General features: G+C 42.5%; 1 protein-coding gene across 6 annotated transcripts in view; it reads left to right on the top strand.

The window, feature by feature from the left end:
- Positions 1-26,434, top strand: part of ARID5B (AT-rich interaction domain 5B) — a 125,512-nt gene that overhangs the window by 8,628 nt on the left and 90,450 nt on the right. For all 6 annotated transcript variants that reach the window (XM_052799240.1, XM_052799239.1, XM_052799242.1 and 3 more), the window contains one exon: positions 5,357-5,582. In XM_052799240.1, coding sequence (XP_052655200.1) covers positions 5,357-5,582 — 226 coding nt within the window. The remainder of the gene's footprint in view (positions 1-5,356; positions 5,583-26,434) is intronic.

The following is a 26,434-nucleotide window of genomic DNA, read 5'->3' as shown; positions in this document are numbered from 1 at the left end:
CTCAAAGGGATCTAGGGCAGGGAACCGGATTCCTGGGGCGAGAATTGCGTTGTTGTGCAAGGTACAGGAAGGTCCTTTTCACCTAAATTGCAAAAAACTAAAAAATACATGGGTTGTAAAAAAAAAAAAAACAGAATAATAGAGGCCTTTATGCCCAAATGAAATATGCAGTTCTATTATCCTCAGTGAATGCAGTCTGTAAGAGTCGCACTGTATTTTTTGCTCCTGTGGATGAATGTGTTTTCATCGGCAATGTACTGGGTTGTAAAATATGCATCCCCAGCTATCTACCGTGCTAAAGGTTTCAGTAAAAAGGCTTGAAGATGTTTTCTAATGCAAATCATAGTGATCAGATAAATGACACGCAGTGTCTCCTGTAATTATCGGCAAGAGTTTTTACAGTATGTCTCCTGTTTCTCTCTAGGCCACGTATTTGATGTTAGGAGACAGCCAAGCAGGTGTTCGACTCACTCGTGCCCTCCAGAATTCCTTAAATGACCTCTGGAAGCACTGGAGTGAAAACAGTCTCAGCATGTCAAAATTTTGAGGTATCTCAGTTGCCGTAATTCTTTTAAGGCTGCCTCGGCATCTCTAAAATATAAATCTTTCCTAGTTATTAGCAATGAGTGAGGAGTTGTGACGTACCATATGCGGGTGTGCAATCAAGATGTATGACCTCCCTGTGCTGCCCTGTGACTCTCTGCCTTGTAAGAGTTAATATTTCGTCTAAAAAATAATTATCTACTTTAAACTATTATAACTACCTGACCTCTTTCCCTGAATGTATTTCAACCATCTGCTGAGTCAGGCAATATAGCATTCTGTGCTTTCGGGAGGCTGTGATGGTTGCTTAGACAACAGTGACATAATATTTAAGCATAATGGCTCTCGAGAAGATGCTGTCCCCTTCTCCCTGGACAACTTCTCTGAAAATGCAAATCCGATACGCTCTTAAAAACCGAGAGAGTGATGAGAAGGGTTCGTATCACCATCTTTCTTAACCATCTCCCCATTTCCCACTTGATAGGTGAAAGTATTGTACTTTGCTCAGGAGCCTTGTAAGATGTGCTAAAATTATAGGCTGACTAGATACTCACTTTTATAGAAACAGAAGAAAAAGTGCCTTTTTTTATAGTCAGTGCTTATTTCAAGATTTAGACAACTTTGTGGCTGGGAAAAGCGTTGCCATTGGTTGATCAGCATCCAAAAAGGCCCATCCAAGATAAATCTCATTGCTGAGCAGAGCTGAAATCGGCACTGGCTGTTTTGTCTTGCAAACCTCATCTTGCTGTAGCAGGAAAAAACTACAATTAAAGACTTAACCACCCAATGGAGACCTCATAAACATATCACTTCAGAGCATAGCTAATACACAATGAGTTGATTTTTGTATAGATATATATATATGCACTGTATGCGACGTGGGTGGTTTTTCATGTTTACACAGAGATATAATTATGAATGACATGAAGGTTATACAGCAGATTTCTTTAATCTTCTAAAGGTTTGTTAGTCATGTGTCACCGTGTACCTGGTTTTTATTTATTTAACATCTGTATTCCTTTGTCATCTCATTGAAAGGGTTTCTCTAGAAGGGTTGTGGCAGTAGGTGCGCAGCAGTTGATACCGAATGGCTATGGGGGCTCCTCTGGCTGGCAGAGCCCTGCAGATCCTGAAGCAATTTTTGTCATAACTGTGAGACATTTTTGCTTAACAAAAAAGGAGAGGGTCACCTGCTGCTCCAAAAAAATAATACACCCCCCCACCCCGCCCCTGACTCGTAGTTTGGGTCTGAGTGCTTGGAAAGGTTGCTTAAGGATGTGCGAAAGCTTGGCAAGGCACATCAAAATCCCAGAGCTGATGAAATAGCTGGGTGACCTCTGTTTGGGTGGCATTGGGGCAGATGACCTCTTGTGTTAGCAAACTGCCGAGATGTGGGGAAGACAGCCTCTCTGGAAGCTGCCTGTGGCTCGGGCTCCTCAGAAAGAAGGGGGTGAAGCTACCTGCCATGTTTTGCTGGGTGACAGACAGTGTTTGAATGATGAGGTGCTGGGGTGAAAACATCTCTGGGGATGCAGTCTCTCGCTGGCGAGATCGATGTTGGCAGCAGTGCTTGGAGGAGGACTGCAGTCCAACCTGTGACTGCTGTGATGTGTGGGGAGTTGAGGAGGACATGGCCGGTTGTCTCTGAATTGGGCCGAAAATGAGCAAGAGCTCAAAAAAGAGGTGGAGAGAGAGAGCAGGTCTACCCAGTCCCACTGTGAGTAGGGCAGGGTGACCCAAGTCAGGCGCTGAAATATATAGGGTAATTTTTCTGTTTTCTGGCTAAAAGTGAACTTGGCCATGTTTCCCTGGTGCAGCCGTGGTGATCGCTAGTGGTACAAGGGGAGGGCACAAGGCTGCTGCTGGTGTGGAGGATGGCTGGGTGCTCCTGGGTGCTGGAGAGGCGGCACCGCCTGGCCTCCCTCACGAGGGGCTCGTCCTGCAGCCGTCGCCTCTGCAGGCCAGGCCTGGCCTCGGCCCCGCTTCCTTCGGGGCAACCCCGAAACCCCACAGCGGTGTCTTTAATGTTGGGAACAGCTCTGGCTTTTGGAGGGAGGGGTTGATGGCAGTGGAGCTGCAGTTACAGCAGGTGCGAGATGGGCCCTCTTGGCCTGACAGCCATAAGGTGGGTGCTGCCATTGCTCGGCGGTGGCACGAGGTCCAGCTTAGCAGCCATGAGCATGAGACTTGCGGTTAGCCACCCTCCTCAGGGCATCCCAGCCAATTTGGGGGTCAGCCTGGTGCCCTTAGGGATGTGGCTGCCGCAGGGGTGACAGGGACCAGGTGCCCTTGGGGACACAGATGCTGCAGGGGTGATGGGGCAGCCCTGACACGGGGCCGTCGCCTAGCACTGCCTGCATGGAGGGGGTTCATCCCACAACCTCTGTCACAGCACAGTGACAGCCTGAATTTGTTTTATATTCCTGCACTCTACTTGTGTGCTCAGCTGCTCTGTGGTGCCATTCTGGGCACCCCTTTGCGCCATGGCGGCTGTATTTAGAGACCCAGTGCCATTTTGTGAAGGGCTGAGGCGAGCACACAATGGTCTTTTCACAGGGTCTTTTCCTGGCCCCTCACATCAGTGTGGAGATGCTAAACACCACATGTTTTCGTGGCGCTGCCACAGAAAGCATATGGCTGGGGTGTGCTCTCCCCTGCCCCCCGAAAGCCACCTCTCTGGTTCCCCTCCATGGCAGCCTGGGCAGAGCCAGCGAGTGCACTGGCATTGCTTCACCCTTGTTACAGTAGGGTTTCTTTTTTTTCTTTCTTCTTTTTTTTTTTTCCTGTGTACACATCATGTGCGTGTGTGCGAAGGTTGTATTCTCAAAAACAAGTTTATTCATTGATGATGTAATAGTGATTGTACTTTTCTTTTGGTTAATAAATTGTCTGCTCAGCTTACTTTGTATGCCAGCCAAAATTAGTCATACCAGTTCTTGGAAAGGGTATGAAGAAACTAGTAATTGAAATCATAATCATTTGATCATGAGAGCTATTTGGAAAATAATATTTTAACCAAAACCACATCTGATCTCCAAGTCAAGTTTTTTTTAAAACTGCTGCTAAATAGATTTCTCTAGTGTTGAATATTAGAAATTGTGTAGTAGCTGGTGATGGTATTCAACATCCTAAAAGAGGACTTCATCCAGAAATTGCTGAGACTGTCTGCAGGCAGGCTGATATTTATATATATGTATTACTTTTTTTCCATCCTGACATTTAATAATCACCATGTAATAGCTATAAAATACATAGCAACTACAGCTTTTATATTTTGCATGGATGGTGTAATGAAATGGGGTGAAACCATCCATTGAAATTGTACTTTGTAGTACCCAACGCTTGTTTACAAAGTATTGACGTTTGTCATAAACAGAGATTTAAAACATCACTGTTATTGTTTGTTGTTCGGTGGAAGCTCTTATGCTGTGCAATGATAAAGGAAAATATTTTATTACAAGCTTCCTTAGCATATAAGCATGCAGTTCATTTCTGACCAAATATTTGTTATTGCACTAAATGTAATGAAGGTGCCTGCTTATAAAATAATTTTGTGTTATATAAGGGAGAGTGGAATATCAGATCTGCTTTTTTACTAGAGATACTTCAGGTTTTGTATTGTGTGTAACTTATCACAATAAAGCTTTTTTTTTTTTCCCTATTGAGCAGTATTTTATTTCCTGAGGAATGTGTTCAGTGGAAAAAAAAACCACAGAGAGAATCAATCTTGCTTTTCTCTTTGTTTAATAACTCAAAGAATTTGTCTGCCCTTTGCAAATACTTGTGTTGATTTGAGAGAAAAATTGGATTCCGGTTTATTTATTTCAAGAACCTGTAACCTTATTTAGTGCTAGAAATGTATGGTGTGCAAGGTGTGGTGTGCAGACAGCTCTCATTACAACATAAATTATTTCTGCTGTTTTAACTAAAAATCTGGAGTGTATCTTGCTGGATATGAGTGTATGTTTGTTTGGGGTTTTTTGTGAGGCTTTCTTGAGCCCCTGCTCACTGGAGTCAGCTGTAAAACATTCTGCTTATTCATCATGACTGAGGGGACTTGATTGTTTCCTGGAAGGATAAAATTCAGCAATTAGAGCTGTTTAATTCGAGTATATGTTCTGGAGGCTAAACTAAGTTTAAGTGCTTTTCTTAGAATGTATGTTTAAGAAGGGAAAAAAATTACAGTTCTGATCTTGAAAAAGGTTTTAAGAAACATGAGAATGTGCAAGTTTCTTTTGGTGGGAAGCACATAACATTTATGTAGTATTTCTTTTGGGATTACATCACAGTTTTATTTAATTTTTAGGACAATAGTTAAATTCAATATTTGTGTATAAGCCAAGGGAAAATGTACCATAAACATAGGAATTTTCTGGTGAGTCAGAGTTCCAAGAATCTGAGATTTACTTAGTCCATTTATTTCAGGACTAGCTATAACCATTAGTCATCCAGCCATGAATTTTTACATTTGCAGCTAATTGCACCTAAAAAACAAACTTTCCTTCAAGGCTTTGGGCTATACAGAGTGTGATTTGGCAACCTGTATTTCAGATTCATTTTAGGATCATTGTCCTGGTCCTAGAAATTGTCTTTAGATCATGTGTTATTTGCTTCAAGTAAACAACTAATATTTCCACTTAGGTGGCAGGAGGAAGAAATTAAGTACTAGCTATTCTGTATTTCAGAAAAATTAATCTGCCAACAGCAAGATAGGCTTTTCCAATAGCCTATGGGAGGGGTGGCGTTATGGGTTTTTCAGTCATCGTGTAGCCCCACGTGACGTGTCGTATTCTCATTTGACCGCTTCTTGCAGGATGAAGTTATTGCTGTTTCAGAGAAAGTTACTGTGAAGCTTGAGGACTTGGCAAAATGGGCACAGTCCGATTTCTCCAAGTGGAAGTGTGGTTTCCGGGCTGAGCCGGTCAAGCCGATGGATGTGGGGAAGAATGGGCAGAAGGAGGCCTTGACAAGATACAGACAATCCACACTCAACAGTGGCTTGAACTTCAAAGACATTCTGAAGGAAAAGGCTGACCTTGGTGAGTATCCCTTACTTTCTCCTGTGGGGAAGGGCCCATAGGTGAGAGTCTTTCAAAGACAGATAAGCCCAATCCTGCCAAGCCGTCACCGATTCCCAAGGTACGTCTGTGCTTCAGGCAGAGGTGTGGTGATGAGGTACCCGACCGGGATGGGTGGTGGTGGTGAGCTCATCGTAGGCTCCTTTGAGATTAGCATGGGGTAACTCATGTGATACCTGTCTGCTCTTTAGATGTGTCCCTGAGCACTAAGGCTCAAACCCTGAAGATGCACATGCAAATAATTGTCAAGGGCTCTCCCTGGGGCTCTGGAGGCCGGGGGGCCAGGTCAGAGCTGTGGGTTCTGAGGAGAGGAGGCTGACACATCTTCCTGAGGCCTCCTCCAACAGGCAGGGGAGAGCAAAGGCCTTTAATTTCTCCCGTCCCATCTTCCAGAAGTGCAGCATTGTCACCTGTGTTTGGTGCTTGTCCTGTCTCCGTACAGTCAGCTTTGTGTCTTGTTTTGTAGGGAGATGTCCCTTCTGTAGCCTTCTATAGCATTCGCTTGTGAGCTTTATGTTACTATATAGCATAGGCCTCTGCGAGCACCCCACTGTTCTCTCCAGATAGACCTGTGCTTTCTTTCCCTGTCCATTTTTAGGGAGGGAAATGATAGCTCTTCTACTTTGGATGGTTGCAGACAGGCTTGCAGCTCTGGGGCCGCTTTGGTGTGCAGACACTCACACCTCTAAAATCCGTGGTGGGGGCTTGAGGTTGATAGGTCTCCTGTTGGTAAACGTGCCTGCTTGTGGTATTAGGACCTCGGATGTGTAATAGCTGTCAGAGACGGTGCTTTGAAGTGCATCCCAGGGATATTTCTCTGTTGTACCAAGCTTTTAACAAATGTTCCAGGTTTGAAGAGTATCACGTTTAGGCCATAATGGCTGGAAAGCTAAGAAATTAAAAGCTAAGGCTGATGCATGTGAGGAAGTGCTTTTGTACCTACGTGAACAGGAGATGCAGGGCCAAGTTCAGTTTTATAATGGCACTACTGTGTTGGCATTGAAGCCAAGTTACACTAAGCTGAAGATCTGTCTTGGAGGATTTATCTTCTGCATCTCGTTTTTCTGATCTTATCAAATGGTGAAGTGATTTTGTCAATCTCACATTTTACTGTTAGATATGTAGGTTGGAAGATTAAAGTCCAATTGGAAGTTGACCTTATTTTTAATTACATGGCCAGGAATAAAAATAACCCATGTAATTCTTTCTTTTCCTTTGCTTTTCTGTGTGGATTTTTCTGGTTCATAATTACGTGCAGTAATTTTCTCTGCTATTGCCCTGGCATCTTCTTTACGCGCTACATTTATTTGCATTTGTTTGTTGCATCAGAAGAATCTTAATGTTTTTCAGACAGGACTTTTGTGTGTTAATGTTTCTTGTTTTTGTTTTTAACAAACAAAAAACCCCTTGTGGTAAGTTATGAAATGGCTATTATCTACCCTAGGAGCCACAGAAAATTATCTTTAAGCCTAAAGCGTATAGTTCCATGTTAAGCCTTTGAAAGTAGGGGTTATAGGGAAAACGCTTATGGAATGCAAACTATATGGTATAATTTTGATAACCCACATTCTGATGTTGCTCATTTTCAGTTGGTGGCTCTGGCTTTATTGTTGGGTCTTTTATTTTAAGTAGAAAAGGGTATTTTGACTAATGTTTGATTATGATTGCCTTTTTCTTCATCATGACTGGTCAGTGGGAGTGAAACCAAAAGTTCAGGAAGACCTGTAGCTGATTAGGCACATTGATACAGACAACTGATCAAGCCTATGAAAGGCAATCAAAGAATTTCCTTACATCTAGTACTAAGATGATTTTTTTACTATTTGAAAGACCCATTAATTTAAGCATATTTTGCTTCCCGGGTCTGAGAAAAACTCCGAAGATCAGTGATCTTCACTGCTTGTGAGGTAGCCCTATTTGGTTGTGTCCTGTAGGCAACCCATGAGCTCTGGTGTTTGGCTTAACTATGGGATGGAGGTTTAACACCCACCAAGTGAAGAAGATTTACTTCTCTCACTCTGAGTGGTTGGTCAAGGTTGACATTGTGCTCTGGGAATTGTCATCTCCCTAGCTGTAGGCAAAGGCAGTAGCATAACGTGCAGTGTCCAAGGCATAGAGATTTGAGCTGCCAGTGTTGTATCTTCTGTGCTGTCAAAATGACAGGTTTACTGCCTGTTACGACGTGTGCCCACAGACCTTTTCCAATACTCAGCATCTTGCCAACAGAGCAATGCTCAGCTGCAGTGACCAAAGATTTATTAGCAGTAACTTCTGCAGTAAGTCTCCAGCACAATGGGATGGGGTAGTTTTTCTCTTAAAATGGGGTTGTAAACTGTGAGGGAGTGTGGTGCACTGTCATGCAGAGGTCCCTCTGGTGAGAGCATCAGCACAGCTATATTAGCAAGGCTAATCAGCCCAAATGGAGAGGCGATCTCCTGCACATCCACCACTTCCCACCACTGCAGCGCGGTTCCCCCCCTAATCAGGTGCTTAGTGCCGCACTGATGGGGATGTTTCATGGAGGGCTTCCCCATCGGGCAGAGTGGGGTGGCTGTGACAGGGCAGACCACTTTGTACAGAACTTGGATCTGAAAGGAATAAATCCCTTCTTGTGCTAGTCTGGCGGGCCATGCATGAGTCTGTAGTGATGCCCATGTTTAACCCTGGCTGTAGACAAGGAAGTTGCTGAACCAGGTGTTGAAAGGCCTAGATAAACAAGGTGATCTCCTGGCCCCCTTTTTTCCTGTGAAACGGCATGTTTACATTACAGGAAAATCCCATACAAGTGAGTAGATTCTGAAATTTTTCCTACTAGATGTTTTTGAACCAAGCTGTAGAAAGTAATAGGAAATTATATCCCTACCAAAGAGCTCAAAAAAACTTTACGGAAGAAACAAAATCAGTTTTCACACACTATCCAGGAGTAGTGAAGGGTGAAATAACCCGGATGAAATGAAAACATGGCTGATACAGAACCACAGAAGTGGCACTGCGCAAACATACTTAATTAAACGTGTTGCTGCTGGGAGCAGGGCAGCTTTAAACAATAACCAGGCAAAGTGGGACCTCGTGTGAGCAGCGTATACCCTGTGCCATATACTCTGTGGCACTCACTTAGCTAAAACTAAGGCGACACCTGGTTAATCCACAACCCAGAGAAACCATGCGCCTACAATTGAAAGTTGACCCTAATTCAAATTTGGTAGTTCTGTCTCCTTTTTTGTTCTCTCTTTTTTCTCTTCTCTTTTTTTTTCCTCTTCTCTTTTTTCCCTCTTGTCTCTTTTTTCTTCTTTCTTTTTTTCTTTTCTCTTTGGCTTTCTTTTCTGCAGAACCTGTTTTTTTTTCTGTAAAATGCCATTGTTTTTATCACTAGTGAATTATGCAGAACTTTTCCTTAGGACTGTATTAAATAAAAGATCTAGCAATGGCAGTTTTGTGTGAGCTTCAAGATTTCAGCCTGAAAAATGATATTTAAGAATTATTTCTTTCTGCCTGTTGAGATATTTATGTTATACATTCTGTCCCTTTCTACAAATATGTCAATATTGAATGCTAGCAGTTTATGTCTTAAGACTATTTATAGCTTTCTGAATATTTCTTTCAAATATTGAGAAAAATAAAGAATAACAACAATGCAGCATATAAAAATAGAGTTGCTCGGAATGTATTATTCATAATGAACATGAGAACCTGTTTTTCCAGAAGAATTGGTCTGATTAAATCATTCACTACTAAGGCCGCTAGTTATTTATTTTTGTCTTTAGAATTATTTAGGGGATTTTTCTTTGTAATAAATGGACTTGTACACCCATATTTGGTAAACCAGTGGGAAGTCACTAAATGAGGAATTATTTCATTTTACAAAATTTTTAGCAACTAAGCAATGTAAACGCTATTGGTTAAATATGGCAAAGTTGCATATTTGTATTCCTTGGGCTATAGTTCGAAAAAAATTCAAATTATTTTATATAACACTGCTTCTTACAGACTTCCTTTAAGTGAAGTATGAAAGCTGCAGTGTAAGCTTTATTGGCCTATAAATATGTCATTATAGTTGGACTACATTTATATGCTTTGGATTGTTGTTTAAGCCAAGAAAATATGTCTCTACAGGTTGACTTTTTATTGAAACCCTTTGAGGCATACAACAGAATGTATTTTAGGCCAAGGTTATTAAAACAGCATTTTCATTTTTGCAGCAGACTCATTGTCAATTATGCTGCCACAAACTGTCTGTGGATAGGCAGTTATGAATGGTTTCATCTCTAAATGTGTCTTTAGAAAAAGAAATAAAAGATAGAGGAGTCAGAGCTGAAATTGAGAGAAGAGACTGAGGGAAAAATGACTGAATTTAGTGCTCACTGGCTCTGTTGGTTTGGGTTAGGCTGGGCTGCAGCGCTGCCTGGGTTTAGCTGAAGAACAAACAGCCCCTGCCGGTGCCGGGCCAGGGAGGTGGGAGCTGCTGCTGCCCCAGCCAGGCAATCTGCATCCCTCTGGCTCACAAGTCTGTGATGGCAGAGGTCTGGGTTTGGTCCCCAGACTGTCATTGCCACTCTTTTTAGCCGTCCTTTATAAGTCTTTATCATGCCAAAATGGATGGTTGAGGTTGCCACGTGGTGGGCACTCCCTTTCCTGCACTGGCAGCGTTAGTAATGGGGATGAGCAAGTTCTGATGCATACTGAAGGGCTTTTTGTGGCAGTTACTGCTTGTTTGTTTGGGTTTGTTTGTTTGGGTGAGGGGGAACCCAAAGAAAATTTAGCAGTCAGTTCTGTCCTGTCTTTCATATTCCCCACAGTCATGCATTTGGGGATGTAGAATCTGGATCTTTGTTCTCTGTGAAATCCAGGAAAATCAAGTACTACTTCTAGTTGAGGTTTAGATTTTAGCAGTCACCCTTTTCTAGTCCGTAGGTGTTTTTCCAGCAGTTGTTTCCTACTTTGCTTTTTTGAACCCTCCAGTGGAGCTTGCCAGGCAGGGGCTGGATGCCACAGGACTGGCTCACCCTCTCTTTTCCTTCTCTTCTTTACCAGTCTCATAATTTGCATAGCTTCACCTGGGAGATCGCAGCTCCTCGATCTTGTGTTGCCGTATAAATTGGCCAATCCATGGCAAATTGCAGTGTGTTTGGAAGGAAAAGCAGAGCAGGGATGAGCTATCTTGCAGGAAGGTGCTGACCCCTCAGTGCCCAGGCAGCCACAGTGCCTGACCCCAGCAGGCACTGGACTGTTGCATGGCCTTTCTGATTTCACTTGTCAGTGGCCTTGCAACAGGCATGACTTCTCCAGATGAAGATTATCAAGTCATAATGTAGTCAAATTATAATATTATCGAAACTGATAATCTGCAGCTGTAGTGCGCTCAGGCACTTGTGGTGACTTCTGAACTGACGCCGACTCTGCTTTTTCGTTGTTTGTCACGTGCTGCTGAGTTCAGGCTCGCCTGGCTTAACTTGATGCAATAATTTTCTGACCAACTAATTGTTAGCTCTTCAGAGTACAGCTACTTCAGATACTTTGTGCCTAAGTCATGCCTCTCTCTTCCCCTCCCCTCCTTCCCTGTTTGTCTGCAATCTTTGCCTCTTCCTTGTCTCTTCCTGTCCCCTTGCCCTAGCTGAATGCCATTTTGGTCTTGATAAGGCTCCTGTAAGTGTCCCATTATCCCATATTTCCCTCTCTGCCCTTGTGCACCGTATGTTGTTTTTTGTCTCGTGGGTCAGAGTGACCTCTCTAACTCATTTTAACCAGCCCAATTGATACAGCTCTTTTGCCGTAGATGAGGCTATTACATGACTTGTCTGTTGTGCTCCATGGGGCCTGAAGAGAGGAGGATGGCTCCCTTAGGGAAAAAGGACTGTGGCCTGGCATTTTCTTCTGTGTTTGTGCAGCTCCTAGCAGGTGTGGGCACTGCTGCAGCAGAACGAGAGCACCAGCAAGCTGCAGAGCAGCGCTGTTGGGATTGCTGTTCAGAAAGGCTGTGGAGCAGGAAGATTCCTTTGGCTGTACATCTTCTTTTGGTTTAATTACCGCTTACCTTTAGTGTTGACATGTTTGGGATCAGAGATAACCTGAGGTGCTGAGCAGACAGACAGTTTTGCCTGGCCTTGTGTGAAGAGGGCAAGATAAATGTTTATTTTATTATTTGTCAAGCAGTTGGTTTAAGATAACTAATACCTGTTGGCTTGTTGGCTTCAGTTGCTGGCTGCCTTTTAAACGCTGAAAAGTGATGCTGTACTTAGGTGCGGTGTACCCCCAATAATCCTATGATAATTTTCTCCTGGAGGTGACCCTATCTCCAGTAGCATTTGGGGGCTCCCCCTCCTCACTTGCTCCTCTCTCTTGAGCCACTGCTGCTCTCCTCTGCACCTTCCCCAGCCACCCTGGGCAGAGGTTGGCAGGGTCCTTGGGAGGTTGTCTGTAGCCATCTGGTCCTTCCCAAGGCCACGTGTTTCCCCAAGCAATGCTGGGATGATTTAAGTGCTGTTAATTTCTTCCTTTCTCTGGGGACAGCCTACTTCATTACAGAGGAAGTGTATGGGGGTGACAAAAACGTTTTAATATGGAGCACTGGCTATGGAAGCCTTTCATTTGCCACTGGATTGTGTTGAGCCTCATCTATTTGTGGCTCTTGAAAGGAGTGTTAACACCACACATCTCAAACTTCAAGCATGCCTTATCAAAGAGATAAAATTTGGATTGCTTCTCAAACTTTGACCTGCCTTTGAGCTCTTATAAAAGGGGGTGGTAGCGTTGCCCCTGGGAATTGAGGAGGTGGGTATTTTGTTCTTTGAAATGCAGAAGATCTGCCAAGAAATGTAAACAAAATCCCACATAACTTCTCTCTAGGTAGCCCCTAAATCACAGTGCCTGTTCCCCACCCCCACCGGTTCCTGCAGCAGGAGCAAGCTAACATGATTATCAGAATTGTGCTGATAGCAGTTGTCACTGTGTCAGCATTTTCAATTATGTATTGGTATGACAGGGCACTTTGTCGTTGGTGTAGAGCACAGCCATTTGCAATTGCACTTCTGGTCTATTCAGAAACATCAGGGAAGGAATCAGTGCTGCAAATCGAGAGGAGGAAGAGTTAAATTTTACTGCCTTGTGAAGCTAGAAGGAACTGCTCCATGTTCTCCTAAAGCCGAAGTTGCAGCAGTTTGCACCATCAATAAGAGTTTTGTTGCAGCCTCTGGTTGGAACAGGAGTAGCCTACATAATTAAAAAATAAGTAGATAAAAAATAAGGACCATTCACAGACAGCGTCAAAGCAGCCAGTGTGGGACAGTGTCCCTTTAAAAATGTTTGACAGCTTTTTTTATTTTTGTCTGTTTTTAGCACCGAGATTGACCTTGCCAGGCTGTGTAATAACCCACATGTGTCTGCTCTCCAGGATTTTTTCCCTTCTAGTCACTTTTGGATCATGCATTTAATTCTTACTGACCATGAGGTTTTGTTCCAGTAACTGGAAACGTGTGCCTCCTGGTGCAGCGCTGCTGTGCTCTGAATCTGACTATCTCAATGTCAGCCTTTTTTTCTTTTTTAACTTTTGGGTTTAGAGGGTGCTGTTTTCCTCCCCAGCCTTCCCTCTAGTTTCCGTCCCTGCCCATATTGTTTCTGGGTCCCAGGAGGACCCAGTTTGGGATGTCTATTGTTTTGTGTCCCTGCGCTTCCCTTGCCCAGCACCGTGGAGGGAGGTGGTCAGTGGTCTCCTCTCTGTGCCATGGTTACTGGTTAGAGCTGTTGGCCCCTCATAGATCATTGATGCCTTTTTCCTGCCTTGAATCCTTTCCACGCAGCCAGCCAAAATTGGCTGAGTACTGAGATCTGTAAACCGAGCACCTATATAATGTGGATTTGGGTGGGCCCTGAGGACGTCCTCTTTTTCCTGCCTGGCTGCTTTCCTGTGCTGTAATTCTGCACTGCTGGAGTCCAGGACTTGGAGTCCTTTGGTCATCTTTGACTCTGAGCGCTCCGTTAATCAAGTCGAAGCTGTCTTCATACCAGCTTATGAATCATTCTGGCTTGTGACCTGTGCTGCCGTGCTGAGATGCTCAGGCTCTCCTGTGGGTGCTCTTGACACCATGGGCAGACCTGGGTGTCAGTTCCCTTCCTAGGGGGAGGAGGAAAGCTAAAGCCAACTTATTCACCACCTCCCTTCCCAGTTGCTCTTCCCAGTTGCTCTTCGTTACTCCCATGCCCAGAAAGACTACTTGCCTTTTGTTTACAGGCACCCTGTGACGTGCCTGGCCTGTCATCATGTATCTTCCTAAATATCTTAGTCCAGTTCTGACTGCCATGTTGGAGAAAGGCTAGTGCTTGTTCTCTGAGATACAATATTCATCTTCTTATAGATGACCAGTCTGGTGCCATGGGAGTTTGTCAGAGAAAGCATCCTTTGTGCATTTGAAATTGAAGGAGGAGACTTGCTTTTTCTCCCCCTTCTCCTCTTTTCACAAAATCATTTGCTAGGACAGAGGCACACAGGAGCAAAGCCCAGGCTACTGCCCAAGCTGTGTGGGGCTGTAATGCCAGCGAATGGCCATGTCAGCATTTATGGGGACCTCAGCAACAGGAGGTGATGGGCCCTCAGCTTGCCAAGGTGGAGTTTTGCTTGGGCTGGCAAGGGAAGGTGGGAGGTGGGTAGGCTAGAAAGAAAAGGAAGGTGTCGGGAAAGAGTGTGGGAAGGGGCTTGGCTCCAGCAGCTGTGGGCAGTAGCGAACCTGCCTTCCCAATGTGCACAGCTCAGGGATCTCCCACAGCGTTCTGTGTCACATCTGTGAGCACCAAGAGAGGCTGTATGGAGGCACACAAGAGAAGACTGTGGTTTTGGCATCATTGCCCTCGTTAAACTGAGTTTTAAGACTGCTGGTATCAATATTCTGACTGCTTAATCTCTTTTGGTTAATTTGGTTCATGCTTGTCTTTGCTGACTTGGTGATCCTTGCGTGATGAGACCATTGATAGATGAGGGTGTTTGGGAAGGGAAGGGTTAAACCTAATACATGTATAAATTGGAGTGCAGTTTGTGGGAGTGGGTGATAGAGAAGGCGTATATTTAAAAAATGTAACGGCATGAATTGTAACTTACTTGGTAGGTTTTGTATTGGAGAGAATTGCGGCAGAACCTTTATTTACTTCATTTAGTAAAATCTGTACCATGTAAAATAAGTTCCTCCTTAATTTTACTGCTAATAATAATTTGCTTGTAAAAATGAATCCTCAGCACCGTAAACCTTAAGCTTGGGTCTCTCTTGCTCTGTTACATTGTGAAGGACAAATAGTTAATGCCATGAAGAAGTTTTTGTTAGTGATAGATAATGTGTATTATTTTAGCAGGAGTATATTTTAGCAGCTTGTGAAAAATCAAGGTGAATTTCTACATCTGCGCGCTGCTGCATAATTGATATATGTAGAAGCTGAAATTCAAAATAAGCTTCCAGAAGAGCACACATTTGATTTTCCTAAATATTTAGATATATGTATCACACCTTCATTTTAAGATGCTGGTTAATGACTTTATGAGCATGTTGGCAGCCAGAGCATTACATGTGGTTTGAGAAATGTGTCTGGATATGCTTGGTAAGCAGTATTGTTCTGACAGTGTACTAAAGGCCATCTTCAATTTGACGGTGCTCTACTTTGTTATGCTGTGAAAGAAAAAGATAATTCAGCAGAGCATTGTGCTGTCGGCTGGAGACGCCACACTTCAGAATACAAATATTACTAAGGATAAATGAATCATTAAAAGAACAGTAGCATAAAATATCTGATGAATGAACTCCAGGAGTCTCTGCTGGAATAAATTTAGCATTCACGGACAGTACCATAATATGTGAAATAATAGTATCAGTTCTACATTCAGATGCCAAAAACATTTATGGACCCAGAATAATTGTGAATTACAAGGCTATAAATACATAGAGGGGATTTGGTGATATCATAATAAACCATGAGAAATTCGCTAGACTGGTTTCTAATGTTACCAGAACCTTGAGATATATTTACAACCTTGTTCACACTCCTGCAGTTTTAGGGGGCAATTCTCCTCTCACAACACGTTCGTCATTCCCATTAGTGCCAAGGGGAGTTATGCATGTGTGTCATGAGTGGAATAAAGCCCCGCGTGTTGTACAATTCAAGGATCCTATAACAAATCGAAAATCTAATTTAAGAAAAAGGTGGGAAACATTCCCTCTCATCCTCCTCCAAGTTCCCCCATGTCCTGTTCTGCTCCTGTGAACAAGGCTAGTGAAGGGTAAATAGGTAAAGGATGACAAGGTAGCTGCTGTGTTCCTGAACATTTTATCCACAGCTGCATTGTTTTTTTCACTCTTTATTACTGAGAAACAAAACAACCAAAGCCCAGATGTTCTGGTACCAGGTTTCTTTAAAGTACAGGCTAATGCATTTTAAAAGCATGTTGTAAATACCCAGGGAAGGCTGGGATTGTCAGCCTGTCCACTGAAAGGAGGCTTTGCTGTTGTGATACCAGATCCGTGCCTGCTAGGAGCAGTTAATTAGGAACTGGGGCTGAACCTGACGTGATATTCCAGAGCATGTTCAGCTTTCAGCATGTGCCACGTCACCTGTTTGTAATTAAGCCTGATGTCCCCTGCCTTCCTGAATTGGGGCGGTGACAGAGTCTCCACAGGTACTTAGTGTCAGTTCACACATCTCAATGTTAGATGGGTTACAGCCCCGGCACTGCAGGACCCCTTCCCCTCCTAGCATCTTCCCCCAGCCAGCTGTATGGTGTTACTGGCCTCATCCTTCTTGTAAGTCATCGGCAAAATATGCATGTTCAGCGTGGTGCAGAGCAAGTCTGCTCAGTAATTCCACATTCCTTAGTGTTGCAGGAGGTCTCTCGACTGACCAAGCTGCAGTCTTTCTGCTCATCCTTCTCACAGATTTACGCTCCTGGCTGTACATCCAGGTCTTCCAGGGCATTTGTGGCATTTGCAGCAGGAAGGGTCTATGATTTGGTTGACGTCCCTCCACACAGTTCCTGTTTTACTTTTTGTGTCTTCGTAGACTAACTCCCTGATATCAGCAGATGAATTGCATCCTTGAGATACATCCTGGACCTTCCATCCTTGTCAGCTGATGAAGCAAAGAGAAGATAATTACAAGACCAAAAAAAATAAAAACAGTGAAGTGGTTGTCAGCAAGAGGGTCTTGGCAGCCTTGTATGTGTCTCGTAGGCTTTAATGTGTGTCAGTGATAGGTCCTCACCCAGCTAGTCACTGAGCCTAGATTTACTTCGATCACTGCCAGTTTATTTCACTATCTTTCTCTCCTGAATTCATGCATGTTTTTGCTATGGCAAGGTCATGGGATTATTGATTATTTGTTTTAGTTAATTACTAGTGACTTTAACTTGATATTCTTAGCAATATCTGTGTGAGCTCTTGTGGCAAACCCAGTAGACAGGGTGTAATGCAATCTTAATGCATTTTTTTCTCTTTAATTATTTTAAAACCACAGTCTCCACTTTCTTTCACACTGAGTATTTCCAGATTAAAAGCTTTGAGGGATGAAAATTAAATGATAAGGCACTATAAAAATCTATTTCAAGAATCTCAAATGTTTCAGCTCCATCTTTATTTTTAGTTTTCTTACTCCCTGAATGACCCTTACTTGTGACCGTCTTTGTCACTATACACTTCTACTTTTGTTGCACAGAGAAAACAGCTGAAAAAGTCCTTTTATGCTTGTGTTTTTAATCCTCTGTTCAGATACATAAAAATGTGGCCCCATAAGTTCTGTGGTACAGTAAAAAAAAAAAGACCCAACCCAAATAATTTTGGCAGTTCAAATGCAGAAACTAAAAATAATTTAATCTGCAGTGTGAACATAGTTTCATATTTATACTAGCATCTGGCCTCAGGAATTGAATACTCCATTCTTTAAATAACTTCACTCTGGCTCTTGAATGCTTTGTGACTAGAACATTACCCTACAGTCATACACCTTGTTTACATATTTCTGTTAAAAGGCAAAAGAACATACAGTACTTCAAAACATCAGTATGAGCTCCCTCCTCCCCTCTCGCCTTGCAAAAGAGAAGTTAAAAAGAGAAAAATGAAAGAGTGGTCTGAAAGTGCATTTTAAATTTAGTTCTCTCAATTTGCTGCTGGGTACATATTTTACTGTCATTTGTATAAAAAAACTGGAAGAAAAATTTTCCAAAGAAAATGTGTGCCATTCCAGATGCCCAACAGTAGTCAAACACATTATGTACACTTTGTTTGTATGTTTGTTTTAAATCTTGCAAATGTCTTTGTTTTTAAAAACACTTTGCCTAAAGGCAGTGGATCTTTTTTGTTACCCATATGGTAGAAATAAGGAGTAGGTCCCTGCGAAGGAAAAATACCAGAATAATGTAATAAAAAGGTAAACACTATAAACGAGTGGCTAATGATTAGCTTCTTGTAATCTTTAGGGACAAAGTATCTTTTTATAGTTTTATGATCCTTTCTTAGCCCGACTTCAGGAGGAATTGCATTTTCAGAATTATATATTTGAAACTTCAGCTAAGCTTTACAAATTTAGTAGATCCCTATTTAGTGTCTGTTGGTGAATGTAAGTCCAGCCTAATAGTCTTACTGCTATTTTTTCATTCACATGTCTTGAGGTGAACCTAGGAGCAGAAGAGAAAATATCCCATTTTTAAACCTTAATCGAGAATCCATTCGTATGAGTCACTAAAACAAAATCATAGTGGTTTGGCTAAAAAAGGCTTCATGTCCAAAGGGAACGTTCCTTAAAATGCTGGCGCATTTCCCACAATGTGTTTTTATATGTTGTCTTTGTGCTATTGTAAAACATCAAAGATTAGATCCTGTAGTTTTGTGTGTGGGAGGCTCCTGGTATTTCAGTGGACCTGTCAGCTTGAATGAGGGCAGGGGGCTTGCTCCCTTGAGAAGTGTTCAGCCCCATCAACTGCCTGCTCCACTCCTCCCTTAGGGGAGCCTTCCAGCTTAGGTAGGGAGAATTTGAAGGAGCATTTCTTTTTCTTGTGGTGACTATTCAGTGATGTACCGCAGGCTTAGGCTTGCTGCTGTGACGCTCAGTAGCAAACCTTGCAGCAGTGTGAGTGGCAGGAAAATCGGGTCCTGTGTGCCTTTGTGAAAAACTTTGAGAGAGTGGTTTTGTTTTTCCTACCCAGCTATTATATCCCTCACAGGAAGGAGCCTCTGGGATAATCATCCCACTCGGGTTTTGGGTGGTCAGTGCCATTTTCTTTAGGCTTCAGACTAGCCTGGGATGCTTGAGAAGGTCAATGCTGAGTCCATACTCCACCACGACCTCCAGCTTTGATCCTCCCGTGATGGAGCGAGAGCGGTGGTACAAAGCTGGAATGGGAGTGGTGATGAGAATTGCTGGAGATAGCAATACGGGCTGCTTCGCTACCTTGCTGCTGGGTTTTTTTGGTATGCGTGACTTGGGTTTTTTTGTTAGCCTTCCCTGCAGGGAAGGTTGGTGCTCAGCTTTTACTTTGTTTTTTAGACCTGGGCCCTCTGACTTGCGTATAATGAATGTGAATGGTGCAGGATTTAGCCTTTGGTGATTTCAGATACCATGTGATTCCAAGGCACAAAACATGTGATTTATTGGGTAAACCCTATTTAATATCTTAAAAGCACAGAGTAGGAGATCAGATGAGAGCATAGCAGCCTTAAAATATATTCCCTGACAACATACTTAAGAACGTTTAGGTCTATATGAAATATACAGGAAATTAGGCCAATTTTGTCCTTGCTATTTTGATGGCAGGGTGCGCAGGAGAGACAGAGAGAGTGTGGACAGGAATTCATGTGTTTGATAACATGAGCCCAGCATATTTGCACAAATGGAATAGGAGCATTTTTCACCCTCTGCAGCAGAAACTGTATCGGTAGTTTCTCTGCCTCATTGAGAGACTTTTAACTGATCAGACATACCAGCAAATCCATATAAGTTAATATGAAAAGTCATTCCCTCATCTCTGGCCAGTTGTGTACAGTGTTTGCACAAAGCAGTACCTCTTTGCCATCTCTGTTGGCTTGGGGAAGCACAGGGAGCTGATTCTTAATAACCAGCGTTGAAGAAGGGCTGCTGTTCTGTATTAGACCCTTTTTCCCTCATCACCTTGTAGACGAAGTTAGTATAACAGTAAGAAAAGTTTTACATACTTTTTACCAGGAGAATACTTGTTAAGTGTTGTTTCTAAAGCAAGACCTTCGTGAACAGTGAAGCAGAATAGCAGTTGCCAGAAGGACCTGTAATGATTTCTGATCATGCTAATGACTGACCATTGTCTTCTGCTGCACAAATGAAATTTTCTTTCTTTTTCAAAGAATGTCAGACTACTTAGTGTATGGCTGGTTTTCTTAAGTAAGCACTTCTCTTTCTACTTTTTCAGAAAACAATGCAATTAAAGTTCTTATTTGAAGAGGAAGATTGTGACAACAGTGCTTGGAAATTTTATTGTCCCATCTCTGAAAACATTTGGAGTGCATTTGTCTAAAAGCATTATTTATACCTTGCTGGGCATGTGGCAAATTTCTTACTTAAAGTCATGTGACATTTTTTGGGCAGCAGATATTTTTAGTTGGGCATGTAACTAAGGTTTTGCAAATGTTTGGTTGAGTGAGTAGAAACTTGAAAAATACACTGTAGTTCAGTTTTCTCTTGTTTTACGGTGGTTTTGTCACTTGTGCTTCTTAGGGTCATCCAGTTGGAGCACAAGCTCTCAGGAAACAGAAGTCCTTGGGCCCAGTCCCACAATGTACTGAGTGTCACAGGTGGTGTAAGGAATGCTCTGAGCTCGATGTGGCTGACAGGGCACTTCGTCTTCATCACTGGAGGTTATCAAGATGTGACAGAATGGGATGGTATTCATAGAAAAAATGGGACTGCAGTTTCCATTTTGTTGCTCCTTTTCCTTCAGAGCATGTCTGCGTGGACTGCGTGTAGGACTGGAGTTTTGTGCGTGCCTCCTTGAGATCTTTGCCCCAACTATCCGTAAGAATTTCCTGCCATCTCCATTTTCCAGTCAGTTCACTAGCCAGATTGCCCAAACCAAAATAGGACACAAAGCCCCTTGGAGAAGTAGCTACAGCAACGACTTTCTTTGTCCTGTGCATTCACTTTCACCAGATGAAGTGACACCAGTTCCATGCTAATGACTGCTGACTCTAAAGCCAAGAAGCCCTCTTGTGTGTGACAGCCTGAACACAGAGACCAGATTTACACCAGAGTGAATCCTCAGTTTCATTTGGTGCAGGAACCGTTTTGATATCTCTACCTAAGACGCAGAGGCGTCATGGTACCAGCAACAGAGCTATAGTAAATCCCTGCCATTGCTTCCCCCATTTGAAAACTTGTAGGGATAATGGGTACCTTATGGGTACTGTCCTCACAGCTGTTCACAGTTCCTTCCGTGGTCAGAAAATGCAGGTGTTAAGCACAAGAACATAAACAAGAAACAAGAAGTACTCATCTAAACGGAAGCAGGTTTTGACATTGGCGATGTGAGATGGCCAGGTCTGGTGAGGATAACAAAGATGCCACGCTCTTGGAGCAGACTGTCCTTTCATTCCTTTTTTTACAAGGTTCCTTTGCAGCTTTTTCTCTTATGCCACCTCATCTGTCACTTTGACCAGAAGACAAGAGGTTCAGGTACCTAAATCTGAACTCATCTATACAGCTTTTTGTAAAGATGTCGTGGTGCTAAAACTTCACCCAAAATCTGTCTTCAGAATGGCTTCAAGCTTCCTTTTAAAACAATCAGTTTACCTACATGGCTGGCATCAGAAGAAATGTAATTGCACATAGTAGACTTGATTTTCCTTTCCAGGATCAAAATGTTGAGCTGACAGTCACTGCTAGGCACTCTGAAGCCCAAGCCATCCTGCCACAGTGTCTCAAAATGAATGTCCTGATCTATCATTACGTGTTGCTGGCTAAGTGTTGTGTCATTCCCACTGAGTTTGGAGACCTGCTGCAGCATAGCTCGGGTGATGTACTCTTCCATTATCAGGAATCCACAGAGCAGCAAAGAAGAGCAGCTTCTCCAATATCGTTCCTGGACTTGGCTGCGAGGTTGGGAGTTTGGGAGAGCGTTTTTTCAATCACTGTTTAACTGACAGAGATATAGCTTCTTTGTCCTATCAAAGTGGAAAGGTGTGGCTTGGCAGTCACAGTGAGGACCTTGCTGTGGCACCCACTGGCTTGAGTAAGAAGAGATCAGTTATTTGCCCTTCCCCTACTAATTGTGACTTTTCCAGATCTTACTCTCTGGATACCGTACCTCCCTGTTTTTCAAAGCCCTCTGATATCACAGGCTTGAACTGCAGGGGGGCTGTAGTGTCCCCAGGCTTGTCCTGGAGCTGATGGAGGAGGAGGCAACCCGCAGGCCAGCAATGAAATGCTTTGCATCTCTCAGAAATTCCCATCTCACTTGCATCTGGCATAAATGCACCCTGCAATTTATTGAGTTGCTCATCATGAACACTGTGGTTACTGTGTGATAAGTAGATATTCTTTTGCATATTCTGTTCTTCCTGGGCATTGTAGGAATTAGCACATCAGTTGAGTACCGACGAGAATGAGTAGACGAGAGTGAAATGTTATGGGTCATTAAACAAACAAACCACCCCACCTTCATTTTATTGAAGGTACCTATAAATCTCATCAGGTTTTTTTTCTTTACAGCTAGTTGACCCAAGGATCTGTGTGAAAGATCAGGCTGTTAGCTTGGGCAAGTTAGATTGCTTTAAGCAGCTGTGAACTAGTTTTATAGCGCTACCAGCCTATTTCGTTTCCAGAAAGTGAAAGTTTGAAGTAGGTCCCAAATCTGGTTTCTCACATACAAGATCATTTTGCTACCCGTGACCTAGAAACCAACAATGAATGTATAAATTACAGGCAAGAAGAAAATTCTGAATTGACTGTAAGGTGAATGGAAGTTGAATAACTCCCTGAACTTCAACTGGGAAAAGAAGAAAAGATCACTGAATTCTAAAACAGACTTCAATATAGACAAAGAAAATGTTATTTTAGTATAGATTAAACTTATGACTGAGATATAGAGGGATTATTGTGTCTGTTTCAGACGTAATATCATGCCTGAGAATTTACATTGAAGGCAAACTGGTCTGGATCACATTAGCAAGGGCCCTGTTTCGCTGTCAGTTTAATTAAATGGAAACTGCTGGCAAGGAGACCCGAGTAGGTTTATAGAAGCAATACTATTTTCTATGTTGGAACAGGAAACTGTTAGGTCTTCCAATTTGAAAGGGATACAAAAATGAAACCTGTGATTCATTCTTGTTTACAAACTCCCAGCTAATATACAATGACCTTAGTGATAAATTAACCGCAGTTACACGTTATATGTAGTGGGCTTTACAATAGCTGCAGACTTTGTAGTTATGAAAACCATGACCTTTGACAGGGAGGTTAGAACATGAAGTTTTTCCAAACAGTGCCTAGATCTTCAAAAGTATTCACTTTTCCTTCCCTGTTTCATGCGAGTGGATTGACAAGATGTGTAGTGAGTGTTCTGTTTGCTTGCTGCAAGATTGTTGTCAGGCAGAAACCCCCCAAAACAAAAAAGCCCGCCCTTTGGGAACATTGATTTATCTGTTAACTGTGCCTGGCATGCTGCCTTTTGGCTTTGATTTCAGAGAGAAACATGTTTGGTTACTTTAATAGGCAAAAGCACTGAACCTGACTTGTAGGGGAAAAAATTGTTTTCTTTCCCTTTTTCAGTTCTGTTTATCATATCCTGACGTTCTGTATCGTAATTGTGCAACAGTTCCAAGTTGGAGTAAAGAAAAGTAGAACTGGATCTCAGGCTCCATCAGCGTAATTATTCAAGAGCCAGCTCTTCTGGGTGACTCAGTGGGACTGAAAATGAATGTTTATGCTGGTTAATAGCTACCCTGTGACACCATCTCTGATGATACCAAGTGCTTTTTTGTTCTCGAGAATTGTTCACATCACCTATTTATATCTCCTTTTTTTATTTATACTTGTTTTTATCCTCTAGAAATTTTTGCTGAGCTTGAGTTGTCTTGCCTCTTCCTTCAAAATCTGTTTGTTCACCCTTTTTTGCTTCTGTTAGATATATTGAAAGAGAAGAGGTTTTTCTTCCTCTTATTCTTTGACTGAGGAAATTCAGGTCTTACCTATTTTCAGCTACTTATCCACTTTATGATGTCACAGTGTGCGAGAGTAAAAGTTGAGAATTTGAGAAAGTAAGGTTTTTAATCATGTTACAGTAATTGTATAATTTATTCTGTATGTATATACATGTAGTCATCTACAGTGAAACTGCAAGTGTATGTGTGTGTATACACACAACCGTATATGTTGCTGAGGTCTGATACCCATAAAGCACTTGGCCAAAAGAGTATCGCTATGAAAGACTTAGCATTCCTCACATAAGTATCAGAAGTAACAAAATACATTGTTTGAGACCTACAAAGATCAAAAGAGAAAGAAGGGAGGAAAAGAGATTTTAAAAGAACTGTAATAGCAGCAAGTAAAACAGAACAAGAAGGTTCTTGGAGATCTCCGTCCCTGTGAATGCAATGTTTTTTTTCAGTGAAGCTGTAGGAGGAATCCATATTTTAATATTAACTTCAGTCATGCTGTAGCCCAGTGCCTCCAATGAGCATGAAGCTTTGCATGGCTGGAAGGTAGGTGGGGATGAGATTTGGAGAACTGTCGCATAACTGTAGGTGAGGGGAGGGAAGAAATGCCTTAGCCACCATCAGTGCTTTTGCCTCTTACAGTAACACGATGCAGTCTGTCCCAAAGCACTTTGTGGTGTTTTCATATGCTGGGGGGAGGCACCGGAGGGCACGTGTGCTCGCCTCTGCTCTGTCCTCTGCCTCAGCTGGGCGATGGTCTCACGAGGGCTAGCTCCTGATTGCAGTTGCTTAGCAATAATTAAAAATAAACCAACAGGCAGCAAACCCTCTTCAAATCCAGGGGCTGTCCATCAAAGCTGCACCCTGGCTCTCGCTTATATGTCTTGGGGGTAGAAAAAGAGCAAGAAAAGGGTCTGTTGGTTTTGATCCTGACTGTGGTGAGGTAAGAAGTGCAGAGAGGTCAGGAGGAGTTAGTAAATTATTTTGTGCAGATGAGTAACAAAATATTTCACAAGCTGGGACAAAAAATGCTCAGTTGACTCTGCTTCCACAGCAAGGAGGGACTTCAGCTATCTCCCTCCAGGGCTTCTAGCATGACCAATGCCCCAGCAGCAATGGTTGATACTCGGCCCCTGAACCTTTGGCCCACCAGGTTTTTGGCTGGCTGTGGGGGGGCTCAGATCGCTTTGTCTCTTCCAGCCCCAGCTCCCCGTTACCCTGGTCTCAATGGCTGCAATGCAGATACATCCATCATACTATGAATTTGCGGGATTCTTCAGTGCAGGCCTGCCAGTTGTGTTGGAAAGCTGTAAGGAGGCAAAATCTTTCTTGGAGGAGGTGCCTTTCAAGGCAACCTAGAAAGGAGAAAGACTTTCCCAGTTGTAGTGGTGGTAAGACTCAAATCCGGTAAAAACTTTCAGTCTCTAGAAAGTAAAATGAGATTCTTTACCAGCTAGTTTATTTTAATTTTTCTTTTCCTGTTCTCTTCGTGACAGATCTTCAAATAATTATGTTGATTTATGATTACAGGTATTTTAAAGCTGTAGTATGCTGTAACAAAGCAATGCCAGCTTATTGTTTCTGGCCCTATCCAATTATACAATTGAGTTTAGGCATGTAATAATGTTATAACAGAAACATCCATCATGATGGATTGAATTTCATGAAGTACGACACAAGAATATTTATAGCTCCATTCTTAAAGCCACTTTTGGGTCAGAATATGCCTCCTTGGTATGGCCTTTAAAAACAGGAGAAAATCTGAAACTTTTCTCAGTCCAGCCCCAAACCTACCACAACCCATTGCCTACATAGGGAGGGGGGTGCAGGTTGATTGTAAGCAGAAAATGATAGAATAGAGTAATTATTTCCGCTAGAAAATGAGGATCTGGCATTGTTTGTAGAGTAACAGAAAGTCATTATTTGGCTATGCCACTGTAATGAAATAATAAAGATCATACTTAATTTAAGTATCATCTCTCAAGAGACTTCTTGCTCTCCTTCTACCATTTTGGCTATTAAAACAAATTTAAATTGCTGGTCCAGTTTCCCACTGCTTTTTAGAGAGCAGGGTGGGCAAAGCCTCCCCTCCTCCCAGCTCTGTTTAAATGTAGACCTTTGGCATTCCAGAAATCTGACCTTGTTTGTAGGGAATGGCTCATTTTTCTATAATGTAATATGAAGCACTCTTGTGTTTTGATTCCATGAACTAGAGTTTAATGTTCCAGCTTGCCATGATAAGGATATGATCTGGTTGAGATAGAAACACTAAAGGAAATTAGCTATTGTACTATTCTTTAACATATTGTTTGCCTAGCAGTTTCATTTAGAATCATTTGGAATAATCTTGGAGTACCTTTTAAAAAGGATTTTTTTTTTAAATTTTTTTGTTGTTGTTGTTGGCCCGGATAAAAAGTGGGGCTTTAAGATATTTCTCCTAAAATAAATGTGAGGCCGCCTCATTTATAGTCAGCATGCCTTGATTACTTGCAGACATGCTGGAAATTTACATGCGCTTTTCTCCATTATAAAACACTGATCTGTTCAGATCATTAGCTCCCTCATGACTAGAGTTTGGCAGCAAGCCAAGGCAGGCTAAATCTGTAGCTGTAAATCGTGAGTTGAAATAGCAGAAAGTGGATTTGTAACTTTAAAAGTGTAAACAGTTTGGAA

This window comes from Harpia harpyja, chromosome 10 (genome assembly GCF_026419915.1).
Source record: "Harpia harpyja isolate bHarHar1 chromosome 10, bHarHar1 primary haplotype, whole genome shotgun sequence".
Lineage (NCBI taxonomy): Eukaryota > Metazoa > Chordata > Aves > Accipitriformes > Accipitridae > Harpia > Harpia harpyja.
This window is presented reverse-complemented; position numbering and strand designations above follow the sequence as displayed.